General features: G+C 37.7%; 1 protein-coding gene across 1 annotated transcript in view; it reads right to left on the reverse strand.

Annotated features, from left to right (window-relative positions):
• The window catches only part of nrxn3b (neurexin 3b), a 248,514-nt gene that overhangs the window by 31,913 nt on the left and 193,512 nt on the right, over positions 1-23,089 (reverse strand). Inside the window, exons 19-21 of the mRNA XM_056763675.1 lie at positions 12,888-13,059; positions 1,873-1,962; positions 219-529 (exon numbers count right to left, since the gene is read on the reverse strand). Coding sequence (XP_056619653.1) covers positions 219-529; positions 1,873-1,962; positions 12,888-13,059 — 573 coding nt within the window. The remainder of the gene's footprint in view (positions 1-218; positions 530-1,872; positions 1,963-12,887; positions 13,060-23,089) is intronic.

Consider the following 23,089-nt stretch of genomic DNA (forward strand, 5'->3'; position numbering starts at 1 on the left):
AAACTTTACAAGCATGGACAACAGCTGTCTACCCATATAAACAAAGTGTCTGAATGCAGAAAACGGACATTTGAATGTCATCTCAAGAATTAGAAACCTGAAGAAGGTTCTTTACGCAACCGAGGTTATACCATTAAGACCATTCCCCGGATCTCACAACCTCATGAATACGACAAATACAGCTCATTCACATGCATCAAGTAAACCAAGGATCCTACCTGAATAGTGGGTGGTGAGCGCTGTTTTCTGGTAGTGGTGGTCGACAGGGTGGTGGTGGTCTCGATGAAAGTGGTGGACATCTCCGGTGGCATGGAGGTGGTGGTGCGTGAGGGGCTCCTGCTAGTGGGCACATCCCCCACCAACCTCACGCTGCCATTAATCTTGATGTTGGCATGACCTTCAGCTGCCATGTTGAGAACCTTCAGACCATTGTAATAGAGCCCCGAAAGCTGGCCTTGATATGGACGCTTGCGGTCATTGCCGCCTATCGAGATGGTGGCTTGGGTGTTAAAAATGGTCAGCTGACGACCTGAGGGGAAGAGCAGCGACGAAAGACGTAGTCAGAAAGGTTTGGTTTCAAGCTCCGTTCCCTACCTTCACGTCCTATTTAGCTATTTAATGAGTGCGTGTCGGAGGTGAGAGCTTTTAAAGCAATCACAGCATTACAAATGAAGAGTAGAGTTTCTTTGCTGCAGTTCTGTACTGAATCCGTAGCGTCTTCATTGTGAGATGCTTTCTCATGCAAATGTTTTGGGGCCAATTCCAAATGCTTTTTCATGACTCAACGGTAAGAAATAGAAATGGTGGAAATTCACATAACTGCAGGCCGATTAAAGCTATGACACATTTACAATTCTCATTGCAGTGGGAATGGAGAAAAGCTCATTCATATCAAAGAAATATCATGTTGATTCATGCATGTAGAATCACTAATGGGATTTCAAAGTGGCTTTAGACAGTGTTAAAGGGACTTTATAATCATCTTATGTAGTTTAGGCAATGACCTTTAAACGCATTTAATAATCCTAGCATTATAATGTAAAGGACTTTAATGGTAATTTTGATAAACGGTACACTCCGCCCTTTCATCTTTCTTCAATGAAAATGAAGAACTGTCGATCGATTTCATCACCGCCTTGGCACACAATTGAGTCAGCAAATACTCTGCCGACAATTTGTTATTTTGAGAATCGTGATGCATTAAGGCTTCGGATTTTTCACTAGACGAACACCAACAAAGAAGATCATTCCAATGAAAAATTACCAAAGATGCACCAATACTAAATTTCACCCCCGATTATTCAGAGTTAAATATGCCAATACCAATTCTGCAAATAAAATTAATATTTATTAACTTTCTGAATGTTACTAATTCAAAATCAAACTGGTGACGATTCTTAACATTTTCTATTTATAGAGCACAAATGCATTGCATTTTCCTGTCCTCTCTTGATTGACAGGAAACATCGGCCCTCATCATCAGCGGTTTTTGAACCATCGGCTGATACCGATACCCATTATTGGCCGATATATCGGTGCATCTCTAAAAGTTACAAGCAAACAGTCTGGCTGCCGCTGAGTTTTGTGAAGGAGTTTGAGTCGGATTCGAGTAGCTTTTCTTAGTTCCCAGTCCCTTTAACTGGTCAATGAACTGATGGAATAACCAAAGAGGATCACAATCCACATACAAAATAATAGTCAACGAAAATATTACGTAAATGGGGGGGTAAATTATGAAAGTTTAGGTTAATTAGGGCTGAGGTTCAGAACTGCTTGGACAAGCATGTAACGAAACGGCATGACAAGGAGTATATGAACGCAAACTTAAAGCAACGAAAACAAATCAACACTGAAGGGTTTTGTGAGGGTTACCTTTCTCATGTAGCCAATCTTCGACCGGCCGGGTATATTTGAATGGGATTTTCTTATTAGCCATTTGATAACGCTCAATGTCGCTGTTGCCTTTAAAGTTTGAAAGACATCTTAGCACATTTCACATTTATACACTGTTTAAAAAGGTTTAGCCCTGTTTAAGATGATTTAGGTCTTGTTATCATAGTCAGTTTAGGTTTCATTCTAAGGTTAACGACAGTTATAAAGCATTTTTATCAATTAGTAACTCAAACAGGTTAACACAGACAACATTGTGAGAAGAATCACACAACACATTCATATTGTGGGTTTCATTCACTAATTGTGAATTTTACTGAAGAAGTTGTGCAGAGAATACGTATATTTACTGTAGATGGTTTGTGTGTTTATTTTGCCAATTGCATATGCAAATTAAAATGTTTGAGCATCTATCTAGATTCATAATGACAGCACAGCCAAATTATGTGCGTACACACCTGTTTAAACAAAACTCGTAAGCAATTATTAGTGAATGAGACCCATTATAACAGTATATAGACAACTGTAAAATTCAGAGGCATTCTATGAATTCAATTGAAACACAAATCCCACAGCGCAGCTGTAAGAGGACGATCTCCTGCGCAGCAATCTTTAAAATTGGGTGTAAATCTGTTCCCACTGGACATCACATGCTTTCACATTTCAAGGGGCAGAAGAAAGCTTCGCAAAGTATTTGTAAGGGAAAGAGAGAAAGAGGTTGACTGAGAGACATAGAGAAAGAAATAAAAAGAGATAATGTGTAGGAGCTCTAAACCAGCTGGGAAATAAGGCTTGTGATGACACAGATTTGAGGAAGATACTGCATACAGATGAGATCATTACCAGCCTGGTGCGAAGCCTGCTTTTACTGCCACTGCTGGGATCCCTACGAACCCTCGGAGACAGCGGGCCACTGCTATATTCTGACATTATGTGGACATTCTTATATCTCTTTGTCTGACTGGAGTGAGGATATAGGCCTGATTGAGGAAATGGACATCTGCCATCTCGGGTTGTGCTGATCTGAATAGATGAGTCATTCTACAGAAGTGGTGCAAAATTCTGTCCCCATACACACACTGAGAAAATTCCTGGCAAAAAAGTTACAAAAATGTTTTTCTTGTAAATTTGCAGTCTTTTTCTGTATTGATGGTTTTCGGCCGTTTTTCAAAAGTAGACTGTAAAAAACATACCGTAAACATTTTTCACCGTAAATATTTTTGTGTAAATATTTTTGTGTAAATATTTTTCCTGTTTTCTTTCAAATTTACAGTTTTTTTGTAATTTGACACATTTTGAAACATTTCAAATATCTGTTAAAATTGTACAATTTCATCAAATTACAGTTTTCTGCACGTTAGACGTATAGAATTCTGTCAAATTATCTTTTTCAGTGTATGTATTAAAAAAAAGACATGAATAGATAACTGCCACATATTTGGAAAAAATTCAAGAGTGAGGATAAAGATTAATTTAAACATATCTTTAAATGTAACGTTTTCTTCTCTACTGAATGGTTTCCATAGTTTTAAACTCTTAATTTCACTCAGAAAATGAAAATATAAGTAAATTTTCCCTTTTTCACGTCATCCCAATGTGTATTGTCAACTTTTTTTGAAAATGATCTGACATAGTTTTTCTGCTCTTTAAAATTTTCTTACATTTATTTAGATTAAGAAAATTGCTGTTTTCTGTCAATACTGAAACACACAAAAAAATTCTCTCTGGATAACTTAAATAGTTGGCTTCATCCCAAGCCATGTGACCAGTAAGATCAAATAGTCCCAACAAAAAAAATAAAAACAGGGACAAGGAGACCCTTTACCAATGAAAAAAGAGATTGATTTTCTCACTTACTGAATAAATTGAACTAAGAGGAAAAATAAAATAGATTAATTGCAGATATATGTTCTAAAAATATATTAAAACGATTAATTTTATGACGAAAACATAAATAAAAAATCCTTGTTTATTAAATTTTCTATTGATTTTTGGTAATGACAAGTGTTAAAATGTTCTTTAATTGTTGAACAGCATGAAAAGATTTTCTTAGTAAATGTATACATTTCAGATACAAACCAATATAATTATAGAAAAATTTGGAAGGAAAGATGAAAACAACCTAAATTTTATATTTGCTCCACATTGGTAGATTGTCCCATATATACAGTAAAAGAAGTAATAAATCAATTGTCGGCGTTTCACCCATTAAACATTTTGTTTCGGTTAACTTTTCAAAATACAATAAATAATAAAACTAACCAAATCCTCATATCTAAATGAAACTAAAGCTAAAATAAAAAATGTTATACTCATTGCCAAGTCTCATTTAAATTTCATTTGCGTTGTTACATCACGTTTGGTCAGGAGGTGTGCAGGACCAATGACATTTACTATATATACGGCATGTCATGACATGTCTCCTGTAGGGGTTATTGTGCTCAAACATGAATGACGGAGTATAAATGAGATATGGTATTTTCTATGTCTTATCTGATGGCTCTTTGCATTCACTTCATTGCATGGAAAAATTGATATATGTGTTTTTTGCCGAGGTTATGACTGTCGTGCTGTCCTATTTCTTTTAATGTCAGAGTACCGGGAGACAATGCGTTTCCGCTCTCCAAGCTACAAAAATGATCCCGTTTAGAAGTTATCTGGAGATACTGTAACGGTAAATAAAAGCTGAAAAACCACCCTACAGGATGAGAGTATAAAACATGTAAAAAGGACTTCAAAAGAGCAAAGTTACTCAACACTAAGCTAAATAAGTCACTGCGCGCTGAGTCACAGTGCACTTTTTCAGAACTTCAGAAAAAGAGAAAGAAAGTTCATAGAATGGAAGTGCTATTCAGAAACACAAAGCTTTCACAGTGATGGGGATGTTAAATGGATGAGGCCGGTGGCGATATGAGGCCCTGCTTTTCTTCAGCTTTCCTATTTAAATAGGCAGAAAAGGGGCTTCAAAGGGGCAGGTTAGTGCTGGCTGAGAACAGGGGACGTGGGCGAGGTAAAGGCTGGCAGGGGGGGTAATAAGTAGCTTGCAGGGCTGCCGATGTCTTTGATCCAAACGGGTGGCGTGTGCGAGCCCGGGGCTGGAGTGGCTTTCCTGGATGGAGGCTTACATATAGGAGAGATCCAGGAGAGCTTGAGGGTTAGACTCATTTCAGAGATCAGACGCTTCGCCAGTGCTCGCTCCCTCTCGTATTAATGTGAACACACATCACGATGGCTTTTATAGTGCTGCTTTTTAACCTTCAAACAAAGTTAAAATAAAATGGCCATAGCCTCCACAAAAATTTCACATATGTTAGTCTAGCTTAATAAAATTAATTCACATAAAGATCATGCACCGGCAGATTGATGTCAACATTTGTATAAAGTCTTTTCTGGAAAATGATTTAGTTTGGTTTATAATAAAATTGTATTCTACATACTGTATCAGGAAGACTTTTCACAATTAATGATATCATATAATCCGCATAACTAATAATAATCCTCTCCTGAGTTTCGCGTTTCAGTTCATCATTCCATTTCAAATCTCACTTCATGTGTGGTGTGTGACCACTTCTTAAAATCTACATTTTTCCCAATACAACTTCAGAGTTTCATATTTTCTTTTTTCCTAAAAGCTCAGGGCAACAGAAGAGCTCACATCAGCGAGACATCCAACAAGCCAATAGTGTGTGATTCTACCCATCTATCAACACGTTTGTGTAGGTTTCCCGCTAGAACAATATCTGAATCACTCCCCTCAGATGGCACCGCTTTAGTCAAAACAAATGTTGGCGAGGTGTCAGTTCGTCCTCTGTCAGTGCCAGAGATTTGCGGCAGGGGGCCATCAACAGATGCTGAAAGCATACAAACAATGTTAGAATCGCTTCTGTTGCCAATTCATCGCGGCTCTACGGAAGTCTGTCGTAACACGGAATTTTATCCCACATAGGGGAATGTCCATCCCCGGTGGAGCACAACGTAACCTTGGCTACAAGGGCCACGTTTGGACAATTGTAAGCCAACCTCCATCTTCAGGTTTGTGGCATTAACACGGCAGGAGAGATTGTGTTCCTCAATAGCGTAATTGTATTTTGGCAAGCACAACGTGATTTGTCGTGGTCTCTGTATCCAGCTGAGGTTTTTGCTGGAGAATTTGTTATGGCTGTTCTTTATCAGCAGGATATTTGTGTGCGTGTGCGCCATTCATCTTCAAAACCCCACCACAACCATTTTTAGTGTTATGAAGAAAAAACTGGAGGATTAGTGATTCATCTAGCGCAGTTTAAAATTGAACAGTAGTAAAATAATTCATGACGCAAATATTTGGAAAAATACTATTTTTAAAGAACTATTTAAAGTTTGCTGATAAACAAGGTGCTACAACACTCCTAAAAATAAAGGTGCTCCACGATGCCATAAAAGAGGCTTCTTCGGATAATAAAAAGGTAAGAAAAAGTCTATAAAGAACCTTTCTTTGTGGAGCCAAAAATGGTTCTTCTATTGCATCGCTGTGAATAACCTTTTGAGCACCTTTAATTTTAAGAATGAAGGTTGCTTTTGGTTAACTGCAAGAATTCCTTTAATTAAAAATAAGAGTTTGATTAAATGATTTTAATGAAATCAAACTCAAATCAGATTTACTCTAATATCAATGCTGAATTTCATACGCATCTGTAAACAAATCAATGTGTCAACATAAATGCGATTAATATTTTGCCGTGCTACACCCCGAATACCACTGTTATTGGCAAAGGACAAAATGTAGGAAATTGTACAAAAGGTAAACAGTGTACAAACCCTCATTCAGAGACGCTGATCGTCAAGACAACCAAGGACAAACGTAACAAGTGCTTCATAAATTTCCTGATGCTTGTTGCTTTTCCCAGTGCAGAGACCTAAACAGAATTCAATATTGGCTTTCTTCAAAGTTTGGATGTTGACTAAAATAAACCTGCCATAACTCAAAAAATATAGAAGTTTGCCCTTTATACTGTATTAAGGTGGTCATAATACCAAAATGTCATTAAACGATACCAATAGTGATGCACCAATATATCGGTCAATAATCCGTATAATATATCAACAAAAGCAAATTTTCACACTATCGACTATCGGACAATAATTTAAAACCAGCCGATGATCAGGGCTGATATATTCTGACAATAAAAAGAGTACAGAAAAATGACTTTGTGTTCTAAATGCTTCAAAATCTCACCAGTTTGATGTTCAATATCAGTAATCATTATGTGAATGAATACCATTAAAAAAGTGAATCGATATCGGCAGGTATCACTTTGAATAATCATCTATTGGTATCGGTGGAGAAATTGAGTATCAGTTCATCTCTATGACAGATTAATCCTTGTCACCATAATAATGCAATAATAATCTGATTTTCCATCGGACTAAAGCAGACTGAGTGGGACTTGTCACGTTTTAGCGTCTTGTCCATTGATCATCAGTCTTTATGTCATTACCATCAAATTCTGATTATCTGTACATATACTAAGTCATTGCTATATTTCTGATTAAATTGTAGGGAAAACCATGTCGCCTGTGAGTTCCTAAAGCAACAGATAGGGCCCAATTTTCACGATCGAAGCGCATGATATAAAGGGAAGGGCGCATGTGCACTCAGGTCGTCTCCGAATCCAATTTTGCTAGTTTTACGATGGGAAAACACTCGGCCGCCGGGTGCATGGTCTGAACGGGTTGTCCCGATTCTCTTTATGAGTAATGGGTGATTATAAGGCGTAACGTGCAATAAACCAATCAGAGTGTCATCTCTCATTCCCTGCCAGTCATCAGAGCCATGGCCATGGCGGATTGCTATTTTCACTGCAGAATTTGCAAGAGCAAAGACTGGACGCTTCTCCAGAGAGGAAACACATCTGCTCGTGCGTCAGGTTAAAGTGCGCAAGGAGATCATCTACATGACAAGCCATATTTTTTACATTGTAATCCATTTATGATTTATATTTGGCATGTTTGTGTGCTGCTGCGCTTCCCTCTGTCTAATAATTTGAAGTGAAAGCACGTTGTGGACCCGTCCAGAGGCGCATTTTCTACTAATGTGCTCTTTTTATAAACAAAGACTTTAGACTTAAGATCAGGTTTGAGATGGTCTCTGGCGCAGTTCCTCAAAATAGCAATGTGCCAACACTGCGCCTGAAACACCTCTTTTTTAGACCAGCACGGCCATGGGCGCGCAAGTGCATTTGCTCTTTACACAAGACTGAGCAGGACGGCAAAATGAGAACTTCGTCGGGCTGAAACTAGAAAAAAAAAACATGTGCTGCGCCTTGCACCGCATTGCGCCGAGAGAACGATAGGGCCCATAGAGTGATGGTAGCATCACACACTTAACAGACAGCCAATGAAATACTTCATGGAAAAATAATAGAGTTATTGAGGGAGGCAATAGAATTCCCAGCGATCCAAAGGAGGTGCATGACCCTGTTGCTTCCCTTCCATTAGCTCTCCTGCCACCTGTTTCTTCAGAGTAAACACACACACCAGCCAGAGTCCATCAACCGAATCTGTGTGCTGTACACTGTGACGTAAGCATCTGGAGCTTTGTTGCCTTTGTGAATCTGCCTCACTCACCAACAAGTTTAATCTAGGAATTTTATTACAACTTTAGTTTAAAAATGTATTTGACTGTAGCTTTATTCAGAAATGAACACGTCTTTGTGTTTTACCCATAATGCCTTATGTTGAATGTGTTTACTTAGATATTTCTAGCAGGGCTATTGGCACACCGTGCCATGAAAACGCAGCTGCGTGGATAGCGTAACGGTTTATTGAGCCGAGCGAGGACGCAGAGAATCACTGACTTGAAGCATTTCAAGTGCTATTCAGTCGAGGAGTCTGAATCCTAGTCTGTAATTACTCAAGAGATGGCACAGCCTTTAACTGAGAAACTGAAATCAATAATTGTCAAATTACAACCGCTGAATGTCCTCCGTATTACCAGCGTTTGAGTGTGTGTATGTGAATGCAAGAGAGACGGTGTGAAATAATGAGCAAAGAGGAAATTACTAAATCTGCAATTGAAAAATGGATGGAGAGAGCCGAGGATCGGCACAAAAGACTAAACGTCATCCGAGGCTGCGCTTTAATGAAAATTAGAGTCAAATTCATTGGCCTTTTCATAATCATTGAGTCCATGTTTGACTCGCGGCAGTGGCGTGTAACTGAGGCCAATATGAAACATCATTGATTGAATTTAAAGGGGCGATACGTCCTGATGATCTCAAAGAGTAATGTTGTCTACGGATGGTGTATATTTTATTTATGGGGCATGAGGAGAAATAAACAAACAAGCGTTGCATACTACCATTACATTTTAGCAGTATATACACTATGCAGTATGCATATTTTATGTATGCGTGGAATAAGCTCCAAGCAGACCGTGTGGAATAATGTATGCCGCCTATACGGTGCGCTTACATTGTGACAGTGACAAATGGACTGGGTGCAATAATAGTCACAATTTTTACATGTGGTATCTGCCAAAGAGTTATTTTTACTCAGAATTCGATTATCGAGGCAAATTATCTTGACTCATGGTGTAATATCTGACACTGCTGAATTATGCATATGACACCATGGGGTCATGTGACAATGCAGCATACTATGCATTTAAAACACTCCTTGAAGTATGCCTCTCGTATATTTTTTTAATGGTAGGTAGTATTTACTAGTGACTGCTAGTATATTAAGAAGAATAAGTGGTTTGTATAGGATGGTAGATAATGTATGACTTCCGTGGTTTCTTAGTAATGTCTAAGTAATGAAAAAAAGATATAATTATTACAAATGCTTACAATAAAAAGCCTTCAGGATTTTAAATGTTTCTATTGATCAGCTGTGAGAGAAACTTTAATCTTTCTTCGGAATATTTTTTAAGATGAATCACTTGCATTTAATAAAAAAATTATCAAAATGTTCAGTTTAGTTGTAATTTGTTTTCCTGTCTAATGCCATACATAAAATTATTTTTCTGATAAAAATTGCAATATCCCTAACCATATAGAAAAGAAATAAAGGGTAACACTTTCATTGAAGCACGTATGAATAATGCATTATAAAGAGTTATTAAAGGGAAAAATGCATTATAATTCTTCATAATGTGTAGTTGTAAAGAACTATAACCAATTTAAAATGTGTAGAGTAACAATGAATAGGTAAGTGTTATAATGTATTAACTGTAAGAACAATTATTTATAAGACATTACAATGCTCTAAAACTACTTTTATAATGCATTATAGATACATGCAAATAAAGTATTAAAGTAAAGAGTAATACTGCTTTACAGGAACAATATAAAAGAAACAGATTGCCCAAAAGCAAAATCCAGTCTTTGTTATTCACCCTAAGAGCCGTATTACGTTTTGCACGGATGAGGAATGAGATGATGGTGATTGTAACTGTCAAGCTCCAAAAACGCATATAAATTACCATAAAAAGTAGTCTGTATGATTTGTGTTCTCTTTTACGAGTCTTTGTAAAAGCTTTGCGTGAAAAACAGACGCACATTTTAGTCATGATTCACTCAAAATTGTAACAAGACAAGCATCGTTTTCATCTTTACAGACAGGCATAGAAGCTTTGTTAGAACATTTGATGCCATATAAGGAAAATACAGTGGATAAAAAGAAATTATTAGTTCTGCCGTATATTGTTAAAGCGTTGGATATGTGTAAAAATTAACTACTGCATATTTGATTTCTGAAGATAAAGATGCACCGATATATCGGCCGATAATCGATATCAGTCAATAGAAGCCAATAACCAGTGCTAATAAATCCTGTCAATCAAAAGAGGACAGGAAAATGCTATAAATTTGTGCTCTGTAAAGAAAATGTTTAAATGAATTAATAACATTCAGGAATTTAAGAAATATTCATTTAATCTTCAGCATTGATATCGGAAGATTTTACACTGAATAATTGGCTATTGGTTTCGGTGGATAACTTTAGTATCGGTGCATCTCTCATTGAAGACGGATGGACCAATGGATGGAGCTGTGATCAAAATAATTCCTTTTAGAACATCCCCAACACTCTCTTTTGTTTCAACAGTGTATTCTTGCTAATTTGACAAACCACCCTAGCAAATTCCTATCTTGTTTGAACGGGAAAAAAAAACAGAAACAAATATCTGGTAATTTAATGCTGGGTTATTTGATCACAACAGCTTTCTTCATGACAGAACATGGTTATATTCTCTATTGCGGTCGACTAACCGCACACACACACGATCCAGCAGAGATTCTGTACACATCCTCAAACCTGTACAAAAATAGCTCATCGTTTAAAAATACTGCCATAAGGAATGTGTCCTGGATGAACGTTTCACATTGACTACATCATTATACGATAATATCATATCTTTGAGATGGAATGATGCAAGAGTTTCAACAAAAGCCACCGCACACCTCCAGTCGCTGGCATCCGTATGTGCAGCATTATTATCAACATATAGACAAAGCAAATTTGGTACATTTAGCTTTGAGACCTAAGGCAATGGCTCTTTCCTAACACATCGGGTTGGAATTTAATTGACTTGTCGTAGCAGCATTAGCCTGAATACTCCTGGCTGTCCCCCACGCGCCGTGGTCATTTTACAGCATTCTGTCTTTTGAAAGGCCTCCCTTTGAATACAGCTCTTGTAACCCTGACGATAGCGGCTTTCTAATTGGATGAGAAGGGTCCAGATATCCCGTGGAGGGTGCCGAAGCAACAGAGACATCAAAGTGGGGGACGGAGAACCCAAATTAATTGAGTGTGAAGGGTTTTCGAGAGGAAGCATTTTTTTTGGAGGACGGAATTTCAGTTTGCCCTAGGAGGCGCACGGGCTCCTACACCAAACCTCTGCTGCATTTGATGAACTCATTTGTATTCGTCCGTCATCGCTGACTTCCTGAGTCTGGGAGTCACAGAGGTCTGGGGCTGGTTCTCCCATAGCTACCGCGATGCCGCTCAATACCCGCTCCCTGCCCTCCCTTTGCCTTTCAAAGCCTCTGGAAAGCAGCTGGCCAGATGTCAGGGAGCTAATCGCAGGGACAAAAGTGGAAGCATTATGAGCAGACCAGGTGCCCAGGCTTGATTGCTCTCACATATGGACGTTTCAGAGGACAATTATGAAAGAAACACAAGCCAAGTCGATCGAGAGCTAAGTGGCATTGGCTTTCTCTTCGTAGGGTTCGTTCTGTTTCTTTCGCCGTTCCCGCGTTGACGAGGAGATCGGTGTTGTAATTATGAACACCTGTTTCCATTTTTGGAAATTTGCATGCCTTGAAACATGCAGATTAGAAATTGCATGCGCTGAAAGTGTGTGGAAAAGTGATGTCGTTCCTTGCGCACAACCCTTGATTTCTTTGAAAGCAGGTGATATCCAGTGGGCTTAACAGTTCAACAAAATATTTAAAAAAATTGTACCATTTTCTAAGGAGAAATTTCAAATAATATACTGATGGCTCCATAAACTGCATTACAATGGGACTTTAAGACTATTATAAGAACAGAAAATCCCCATAGAAGTATCACAATAGTAATCCACATGATTTCAGATTTTTGTAGTAGTTTTGAAGTATTTTGGGATTGCAATTACTTGTATTTCTTTCATCCATAAAAATGGGAAATTAAAAATAATTTTTACAAAAAAGACAAAAGTTACAAAAATCAAGATTGGGAACCCCTGACTTAGAAGAACTAGAATATAATGAACGAGAATTTTGTTATATTTTTATAATGTATTTGAGCGCTTTTTGCATGCTTGAAATCTCATTATAATGCAGGAAATAGACCAACCAATAGATTTTTCCCCGAGGCTTTTTATTGTGTTCCACGAGAATGGATACAGGTTTGGAACAACACGCGGGTTGAGTAAACCTCACCAGAATGGGCATTTTTGGTCAAGCTATTAAATTAAACAACCATTAGAGTCCCATTTCTTTTAGGAACTTCGCAACTCAGAAAGCCACAAATGTTACCTGATGGAAAGTGCTCGTTGATTGGCCAGTTATCCACCTGTAAGGTGGCGTTCCCTCCATTCCTTGTGAAGCGCACCACATGATATTTCCCATCGTTGATGTCTGTAGACATCTCTTTGACGCCGATGTCCACAGTGCCGATGTTGAAGGTTACCCCCACCTTTCCTTCCTCCTGGAATAGAAACGACAGAAACAATTTCAGTGGAGAAACACCAAACACATTTGACTCGGCATGCGAGCACGAAGGTGCTAGCCTAAATAACAGTGAAAGATTTCCATGTTAAAGTGATCTGCTTTTAGAAACCTCCGCACAGACGGTGCCAACGAGAACACGCGAATGTATCTGGATGCCAAGACTGCTGCATTTTTAAATCCTGTTGATAAGAAAAAGCTGCCAACAGAAATGTGGGACACGAGCGTAACAATGACTAATGCGCTTCGCACCGACCCAATGCAAACACGTCGACAGATGCTCCTCCACCTTTCACATATGTATCCCATATGGCTCCTGTAACTCTCAGCTAGCATGACTTACAGCTAGCATGCTAGCCACAAACCCCATATCATTTTCAAGGTTCACGCTTGCGCAGACGTCACCAAGGGTCTGCTGACATGCCAGACTCGATGGAGTACATTTATTTTCTCGTGTCGTTTGTTTTAATCCCCATCAGGACTCTTGAAGGTGTAATTACTTGTCCTCGAGGCAAGGCACATAGGAAGCCATTTTTCAAACAAAAGGGAAGGTAAATAAACACGTGGATGTTATGTCCCGAAGTGCCTGATAAATTAATCTGCCACCGCACACTCCAGACCGTTTCTCAACGTTCTCTCAGGGCTTCCCAAGACTCCCAGCATGTTCCACTCTTAACAAACGTCACCCAGGACCTGCTGGTGAGAGCTCAACTCTAGCAATTACCAGTTAAAGTGGAGTCGCATGTCCTGTTTTAATGAACAATGTATTATGAATGTTAATTTGGCTCAAAACTGAAGACAACTACATTGTGACGCAGTGTTTGTGCTGTCTTTTGGTGCCAAAGAAAGGTGTGAAGTACATCGAGGGCTGAACACTCACATTTGTATTGAAGAGCACTCTTTTTAGGGATGCTCTTCTGTCATGTGTCGGTGTATTTTTGAAATTGAAGAGGAAGGTTGAATGAGCTACAGCATATTGGAGGGTTTGAGAGATCAATAATTTATGAACCATAAAATCTAATTATGATTTTCATTTATCCATCATTGTATTTTAATACGGATTGGTTTCATAATCATTTATATATGGTTAGGCATAAAGTGATGTTTATTCATTTTATCTTTAGCGTCTGTATAATTATTTACGCACCGATATATCAGCCAATACTAGGTATCGGTTGATAAAAATAATTATATAGGGCCGATATATGTCATGACAGGTAACTGCAATTAATTTGTCCTCTGTAAAAAGAAAATGTTAGGAAACGTTACCAGTTTGATGTTTAATATTACTGTCATTATAAGAATTAATAACATTTAGACAGTTAAGAAATTGTAATTAAATGTTCAGAATCTTAATCGATTTATCTGTGGATAAATTTAGTATCGGTGCATCTCTGCTAGTTAACAAGTCAAAGGCATTGCCCAATAGTGGTTTAGATGAAGCTGAAATCTGTAATTTAAGCCTCTCTATCGCCATCTGTGTTCAAACATAAAACTACAGGTTACTGCACGGTTTTGAAATTTATTGCAAAATTGTACACTGAAAATTTTAGGTATGTGTACCTACTGAACTTGCCGTTACAAGACATTTCAACGTCCTTTTTTTAACCTGTTTTACGATTTACTATTTGTTCTATTTCAACCAGAAGTGAGTCTACATAACTTAAAAAATAAGTTTCAATTACTAAACTTATTTTGACATGTTGATGTCAAATGTGAAAACATGTGAATGTTGTGTAAACAAATTCTGAAATGAAGTTTCTGAAGTTCTTACAGTCATAACCTAATCCCAACTACTGAATTGGGCAAAGGTTTTGAAAATTCATGAAGTTGCTCAATAACGGATTTTTCTTTATTTTTAACAAAAATCTGGATTGCATCACATTTAGCAGGCCTAACTTACTACCAGAGATGATTTATGAATATTTAATAAGCTGTTTGTCTGGACAGTACCTAAAAGTAAATAAAAACTACATCCGTATAACCTAGTAACTTTCTATTGGGGTGTCCAAATAGGAATTATCATCTATCGGGGAGTTATTCCATCTAAATTTGTGCATTTTGAACGGGTGTCAGGCGTCTCTTGCACCGGTGCACCCAAATCATTTTTCACCATCATGCACAGTAATTTTCTTTCGCAAGTGCACTGTAGGGCCCTGACGCAGCAACTCAAGTTGGTTTAAGCTCTCTGATTACAGCTGCTCTGGACCCCGCAGAGCCTGAGATCTGCTAACTCCCATGAAGTAATGGCTGGATGGGCAGCACCATCTGATCATTAGATTTCTAAGTTCAGACCGTTTCCATTGTGAAGGTTGAAATGATAACAAATGGGAAGGAGTCAGAAAGTTTCAATAGTGGCCTTACTGAAGAATCTCTCTACCTCTGGCTCTTCAAATCAAACAACACAGTCCAGCTCTGACTCCCACCTTGCATATCCATGCTGGTGAGACTGACATTTCCAATTACATTGCATTGGCCCACAGCTCTTCTTTATCTTTTCAGACCTTAGAAATGTAAAGCTAAATTGTAATAAAACAATTTCTCGTGATAATAATGATTGTTCAGTGTTATACGCTATTATGGTCCATTCACATATTTAAGCTTTTAAGCAGCATTAACATGTTATCTCAAGGCAGCAGTGAAATAGCATTTTTTTTTCCTTTAAAGAAGGAACGGCAGACAAGATTGATGTTTGTTGAATATTGCACTTTCTCTTATATAAAACCTGATGCGGAGTTTCCCAGATGGTGACAAACATTTACAAGGTTATTGGTGAATTTTCGTTGCGACTGAGAGCGTAATGTCTGGCGTCGCTCCGCCGTGGGTGGTACCGGGGTAACCAAGAGTGATAAAAGTAATTTGAGTTGCAGCAGGGGCCTGTGCTGATGCAGAAGGGCTCTATCTCTCCCACATGTAATGTTCGCTGACACCAGTAATAAGCTACACAATCCAATTCCGTCCCTCCGATCAATGGCTCCAACATAAAGTCAGCCCCAGGCATCAAATCTCTCCCAGAAAGCCTCTATCTCTGCGGCAGCCTGCAGACAGCAGTGCGCTACCTTGATCTCTTGGCAAGGGAGTGAAATATATGTAGCAACCATCATCAGTGAAAACACAACAATAGTTACCCACCGTCCAGCAGCAAATGTTTAGGCTAAATTAGGCTGGTTTTGATCGTTTGGTCCGAACCGCGGTTAATTTCAACACTCCCCTGGAGTTCTGTCTTCACTTTTAATTGTCTGGCCACGAACCACAGTCATTTGCCTCATCACCGCGAGTACTTTGTGCCATCTGTTTGCGCTCTAGCTAGGTTACGATCCAAATGCCAGCTTCAGTCTTCTCCAAGTATCTTGTCCTTTCGGCTATGCTACCGCAACGCGGTACTACGCGCTAAACGAAAATCACGAATGCAGTGGAAGAAATGCAAAGAATGCAGGGTGCTTGCTAAAACAGTTAGTTGTGCTAATATACATCTTATGGACAATTTGCATTAATTCGATGCATTGTACCATGCAACCACTTGATTTTACAGTGCTGTGTGTGGTGTGTTTCTTTATATGTATTTATAAATACACAAATATGTATTATATATATATATTTATACATTTAGGGATATTACAATATATTTATATATAATGCATTCGCGCAAATATTTACTTTAGAATCGACTAATCATGATTAATTGATTTGACAGTACTAGTACTTCACTTTCACGTTTCATTTTTTCTCTCTTATGTCTGTACTGCTAAAATGTATTTCCCCTTAAGTTGTTTTGCAACAATGCAAAACTGTGAAAAGTGCCATATACATAAATTTGGACTTGAATTCAATACAATTTCAAGGAGATTGTAAGATCAATGTCAGAGAACATCAGCACTTCCAAGCAGATGATCAAAATGAGTAGGCTATCCTTTCTATTCAGTCCTCATCGGCATAATATATCAATATATGAAGCTCAGGTCGGCCCAAGGGATTAAGAACTGAGTAAAAATACTTGTGGCTTATTGCATCAAACAACCACGCGACTCCTGATCGGGGCATCGAGTATCAAATGCATCAATGATCTTTGCGTATAGGTTTACATACACCATCTACATGACCTAAGAGGTAAATTTAGCGTGAGGTTAGAGCTCATCAAAACTGCATCGCGGAACATGCAGGAGATGAATCGATTGGATGAGATTGATGTCCTCATGTTTGAGTCGAGGCCAAAGCACTGAGGGCCTCTTCCGCCAGTCAGCCGTGAAATGCTAGAGTGATTTCGTGATATTTGGAGGGTGGCAGAGAACATTTGTAGCATTTGGAGGTCTGCAGGGCTCTCATCATTAGGAAAAGTGATGGCCCTGTCAAGACCCTCCTGCTAACTTAATTCCAACATTAATATCGCAGCGTGAATGGAATGGGAACAAGGCTGAATATTTAAAGTAGAGACACACTTGCACAATCGCAGATAATGAGTATAAATGCGCCTCGATGGGGGACTGCATAGTGCAGACAAAAGTGTACATTAGAGGGCGGTATTATTCACCTACTGACTTGAAACAAAATCAATTTGGTTCAAATGACATCAGGGCTGGATTTCCCGAAACCTTTCGTATCACTACGCTGTTCTTAAGAATATATCGCTACTAGGTATGACTTAAGAATGATGTGGCATTAGGAAGGATTTGGGAAACCCAGCCTAGTGCTCCATTTCTGAATATGGGTTGGATGTCAGATTCAGGGGAAGGAAAAATATTACAAACCATTTAACATAGTCTCCTTTAAAAAACTTTATCACAAGGTTTAAAAGATGTTAAAAAATATAATTTTCACAAAAACAACTGCAAGGAATCAACAATCCGTAACACCTGATAATATAAGCGTGCATATAGGTATAACTTTTACATCTGAATGTCTCACGGAATGTTTAGTAATAAATTACATAAAACCCCTTTAGTCACGATTCATTATATGCATTATACGACTGCATCAGCCACAGACTGCTTGCGCGATTCCTTTGCCTATTAATTTGGGGAGCAGTCTAAGTGCTGCAAGGCACCTTCTCATTACCGCACACTCTGAGTCATGCTAAGTAGAAAAAATGTCAATACATATTCATACTGGTCTATTCATTAACTCAATTCCAAAACGGGGGGGGGGGCAGGTAGAGGTAGTTTTGCAGTTTTTCCAAATGTTCCCAGAAGTTTGCCATTCCCTTATTGCCTGATTCTAAGAAATACATGAAGGAAGTCGTTCTTTATTTAACAGTCAACAATTAAAGCCCATTACAGGATGTGAAAATGTTCAGGAATGTAACTCAATGTTGCCTTTTACCCTTCGGACCTATTTATAAAAATCAAATAAAACATAGACCTAAATATTATTTGATAAAAAACAGAATGAATCTTAGAAATGTTTCAATAAAGTGAAATAAGTTTTATGCTGAGGCACTAAAATTCTTAACAGGAACTAAATAAAAACTTGATGAAACCGAATTAAACACGGCTAAACAACAAAAATATATATCAATAGCACATAATACAATTGTGAAACTAAAATATATTATTAATATATTAAATATAGGGATAATACAGGAACATGTAATATATTGTATTATAATACAATCGTAGTATTACTACAATTAACAATAATTTTAGCCAATCAAATTTGTTTTATTTATATCTGATGGGTGGAGTCTTTTAGCGTATGCATGCACTGGAATGACATCCAGTTCATGCATGTACTAAAGGACTAAACACACCAGGACCCACGCCAACATGAAGTCAGGTTCGCTTTTATTTAACAGATACTTTACTGTGATATACAAAATCTCAAAAATTGCCTCATAATGAAGGTATAACATTTCAATAATTCATCATTTGATATTTGGTACGGAGTATTTAGGATGAGGATTTAATATAATGCATTTGTTATTTAATGTCTGTCTGTCTAAGTTCGTGAGCGCTTTTGAAATATTCTTTTCAGCATTAATGTCATTTATGGTTTCTATATGCTTTCATATTGATTTTGAAAGAGTTTTTTCCTAATAGCATGAATCTTACTGAAGGCCATTACTTAAAATGCACAGTCCAGCAATGTGAAAAGCAAATGCAAACTGAATGTAGACTTGAGCACTATTGTGAAGGGTAACGGCTTTGACTCGTCTTCCCTCAAAGTCAAACACTTCACTTTGATCTTCTTTTTTACTCAGGGTCAGAGTTATTAAATATTTACCTTGCATCGCCTGTTGTTGGTATTCCAGCAAACGGGGAAACGTTTATTACTTGAGCATAATGCAAAGCTAACTAGAGTAGTATCTTTTTAAGACTAAATTCTCTGATAAGAAATCTCCATCATTTATATGTATGTGCAGTAATAGATGAAACCATAAATAGTGTCGTAAATATACATTTTATTTTCAAGTTTAGCTTCAAGTCCATGACCTCTGGTGAATTTTTTTTTATTTGCATTATTTTCTACTTTCATACATTACAAATTATACGAACAGCATAATATACCAGAAACAAATTACAAGGATTTATGAGTTTTACTTTTGCTTGCTCCTCTTTAGCATTGTTGCAGCATGCATTCCAGCTGGCACGGAACCCACACATTTGTGCAAATTCTGATGATCCGTATTATCCCAGCGTGATCTGAGAATGTTCCAGAGAACATCTTCTGAGCCTCAATGAAAGAAAATCTGACCATTTTTACATTGAACAGACACTCAAACAAAAAGCCCCAAAATTAATCGATGATTTTTCATATATGTTGTGATATGATTTTGTATGAATAAATTCATACAAAACATTACAATTGTAGTTTTAATTTTTCTATTAACTTTAATGAGAGATCTTTAGGGTCATTCTCACGAAACCACTAAAATTTCATGACAGTAAATGATGGCGGTAACACGAAAAATTATCATCATAAAAACAATCGTGTTCTCTACCTTGGACAAAGCACAATAATAAAATAGTTATGAAATATAATTATGAGTCTATTTCTGCTGAAATTATTATTACCGGAACACGCCCCGATTTGTCTGAGTGCATTCTATGTAGTAAACAGAGTCAAATTAAACATTCTGAAAGAAAAACAAGTGGATGTTCTGCTAAATGTTTCAAATAACAAACACAACTAACAAAAAATTTAGATAAAAAAAAATTGTGAAACTTGTGTACACAACTATTTTGATTCTCATTACCAATACAGTAGTTTCCTTTCTGTCTGTCTCTCGACGTTGTGTCGAACAGACAGATGGGGTTCAGCCTTGAGAACCTATAAACTTCTGACTAGTTTAGAAAAGGCCAATGAAATTGGCGAATTAAATTTGCGTTCCGGACTCCGCCCCCGGAAATAAAACAGAGACGGCCTTTTCTTGTTTGACATCTTGAAACCAAGAGTTCGTGAGATTATAGTTATGTGTATGAACATATAAAGTACACCCACAGTGCTGGTGCTTTACATTGATCAGTGTTAACACTTAAAACATCAAACTAGGTTTTTACAGATTCAGCTTAACAACTCACGTGATTAAATTAGTGAAAAACAAAGACAGCAGTCGGTTGCGTAGTTCCAGGATGGATCCCATGCCACCAAAGCAAATGCTGAGATGAATGCTAACCAATAGCTCTCTCCAGGTATCACAGACCTCTTTGGAAGTAATACACATTAAAGCCATCTCTACAAATGATAAGGAAATATTGAATTCTCCATTACAGTTCAACGGCGACTCCAACAAACTCAATGATGCCCTTTGAGTTGGCTTGAGACATAACAGACATTTCAATTACCCTCTCAAACAAATCAAGCCGTGCACGCCGCGATGATTTATGAGCTGCCTGGAACACACTTAAGCGCCGAGAACAGACTAAATGATTGGGCTTCCTTTTGAGAACAGGTCCCCGGCGGTACAGCGGTAATGACCTCCAGTGAGGTTTCAGTCGGCGTGGTCCTTGTTTCTCTGTCTTTCTTGATATAAATCAATCATTGCAGTGACAGCATTGTAGGTATATACTGGCTACAGGATAATGAGGGTAATGGTGTTGTTTTATCAAATAAATTAATATGCCAGGAAAATGGGAGTTTTAGGCAGTTGCTGAAAGCAAGGTGTCATTATTAAGGGATGTTGGCTGCATGGTTAAGGGTTGCACAACAGACACGTCTGGTTGATGACACGCCGCAACCATCTCCACCTAGCCCAAAATCCTACTACACACAAAATATTTTATTATCTGTATTGTATAAAAAGGCTCAAACAGTGGTTCTCAAACGTTTTCATGCAAGGCCCCCTTTGTGTAGACTTAATCGGTTTGCGCCCCCCCCAAATGAAAATGTATAATCTTAAACTTGGAATTTTAATTCAACCAAAACTTTTATACAATGCTGGAACATCAATACATTTTTCTATTATTTTTCCTGATGTTGACTGCATACAATGTAGGATAAGTTTCTATATTTCATATAAAGCCACAAAATCTGTGCACCCCAGATCCATCTTGGTACCCCCAAAGTAAAAAAGTTTGTTGCATTAGATTTCATAAGCCAACATGCCCGTTCATTTTTGGAAAGTGCAACAATATTTTTTCTTTGAAATTTGCGTCATTGGATTCTCATCCAGTGTTTAACATGTTTAAAAATACTTTATCTAAACATCTTATAAACAAGATAAATGTACAACAAAAGCGGACATATAAAATACATTAAGACTTATTTTGTCTTGAATTTTCCCACCCTGCTGTCAAACTGTATTTCTTGTTTTTAAATAGAAACCTCCCTAAACTTGGTTAGATTTACACTTTGAATCGCTAGGCTGGGGTTCATTAAAAAAAGGAAAAGTAACATATTGGGTAGTACAGAGCTGTGAAAGTCCATTAGGGATTTGGATAATGAAATTGAAACAGCTTTGTAATCAAATTGGAATGCGCGTTGTAGATATTTAATTTAAATGTGTTTGCGAATTAAAGCTGTTTCAATTTGGACCGTGGTTAAAACTCTGCTACATAAATGAATCAAATCTATTCTATGTTTCTTTATTTTCTTAATGAAGGAACATTAAACTGTGTATTGTACTTATAATGCACTTTCATAAAATCAAACTGATGTTGGAGCTTGAGACTCTATATGTAAAATCAGAGGCGTGCATAACCTAACCTATAGCTTGACACACATGCTGTGCAAAGTTCAGCAAGCGCCTGACGGACGGCGAGCTTCGAGTTGCCATGGTAACGTGATTCTTAGTTCTGCCTTTCCTTTTCTGGTAGAGAGCATGAACAACGAGCGATGAACAATTTTCCATCACCTGCTCCTGAAAGTAAAATGAGCAATATGACAGAAGTATTACAGTAAATCTGGGGTTATTCCAGGTGGAATAATTTTACAAACAACCTCCTACTGCAGGCAATGCACAAACACCCTGGTTTGGGGAGGCAGAGCGACAGGTAAAGGACGAACAAAAAAGGGAAGAGATAAAGTGGAAATAACAAGAAGATCTGGACCTCCTCCATCCACCCAGAGCTGCCTGCCTGGATACCTGCTAGGCTTCCTATAAATGTCAAGATCAGAACCGCAGACCAAGGATTGTTGATATATCAAAAGTTTAACCCATCCTGAATAATACTGCTGGCAAAAACGGATAGAATAATATTTGAAAGAATGTCTGTTACCAAACTGTCATTGGCCATCATTGACAACCATAATAGAAATAATTACAATGGAAGTTTGGTTTCCTACTTCCACTTCTTAAAAATATCTTTGTTTGTGTTCAACAGAACAAATTTGTTTATGAAGCAATACTATCGTGGCCACGAACGGGTTGCAAGCATACTTCCAAATATCTTTCTCTCTATTCATCAGCACAAAGACATTTAGACAGATTTGCAATTAGAGGGTGTGTAAATGATGACAGTCATTTTTGGGTGAACGGATTTAAGTAATCACGATTAAACTTTACTTATGATGTTTTTGTAGAGCCAAATTGTATTTCTTACCACAGTTAGAATTAATGAATGTCAATATTAAGTTTG

Source organism: Triplophysa dalaica, chromosome 13 (genome assembly GCF_015846415.1).
Source record: "Triplophysa dalaica isolate WHDGS20190420 chromosome 13, ASM1584641v1, whole genome shotgun sequence".
Classification (NCBI taxonomy): domain Eukaryota; kingdom Metazoa; phylum Chordata; class Actinopteri; order Cypriniformes; family Nemacheilidae; genus Triplophysa; species Triplophysa dalaica.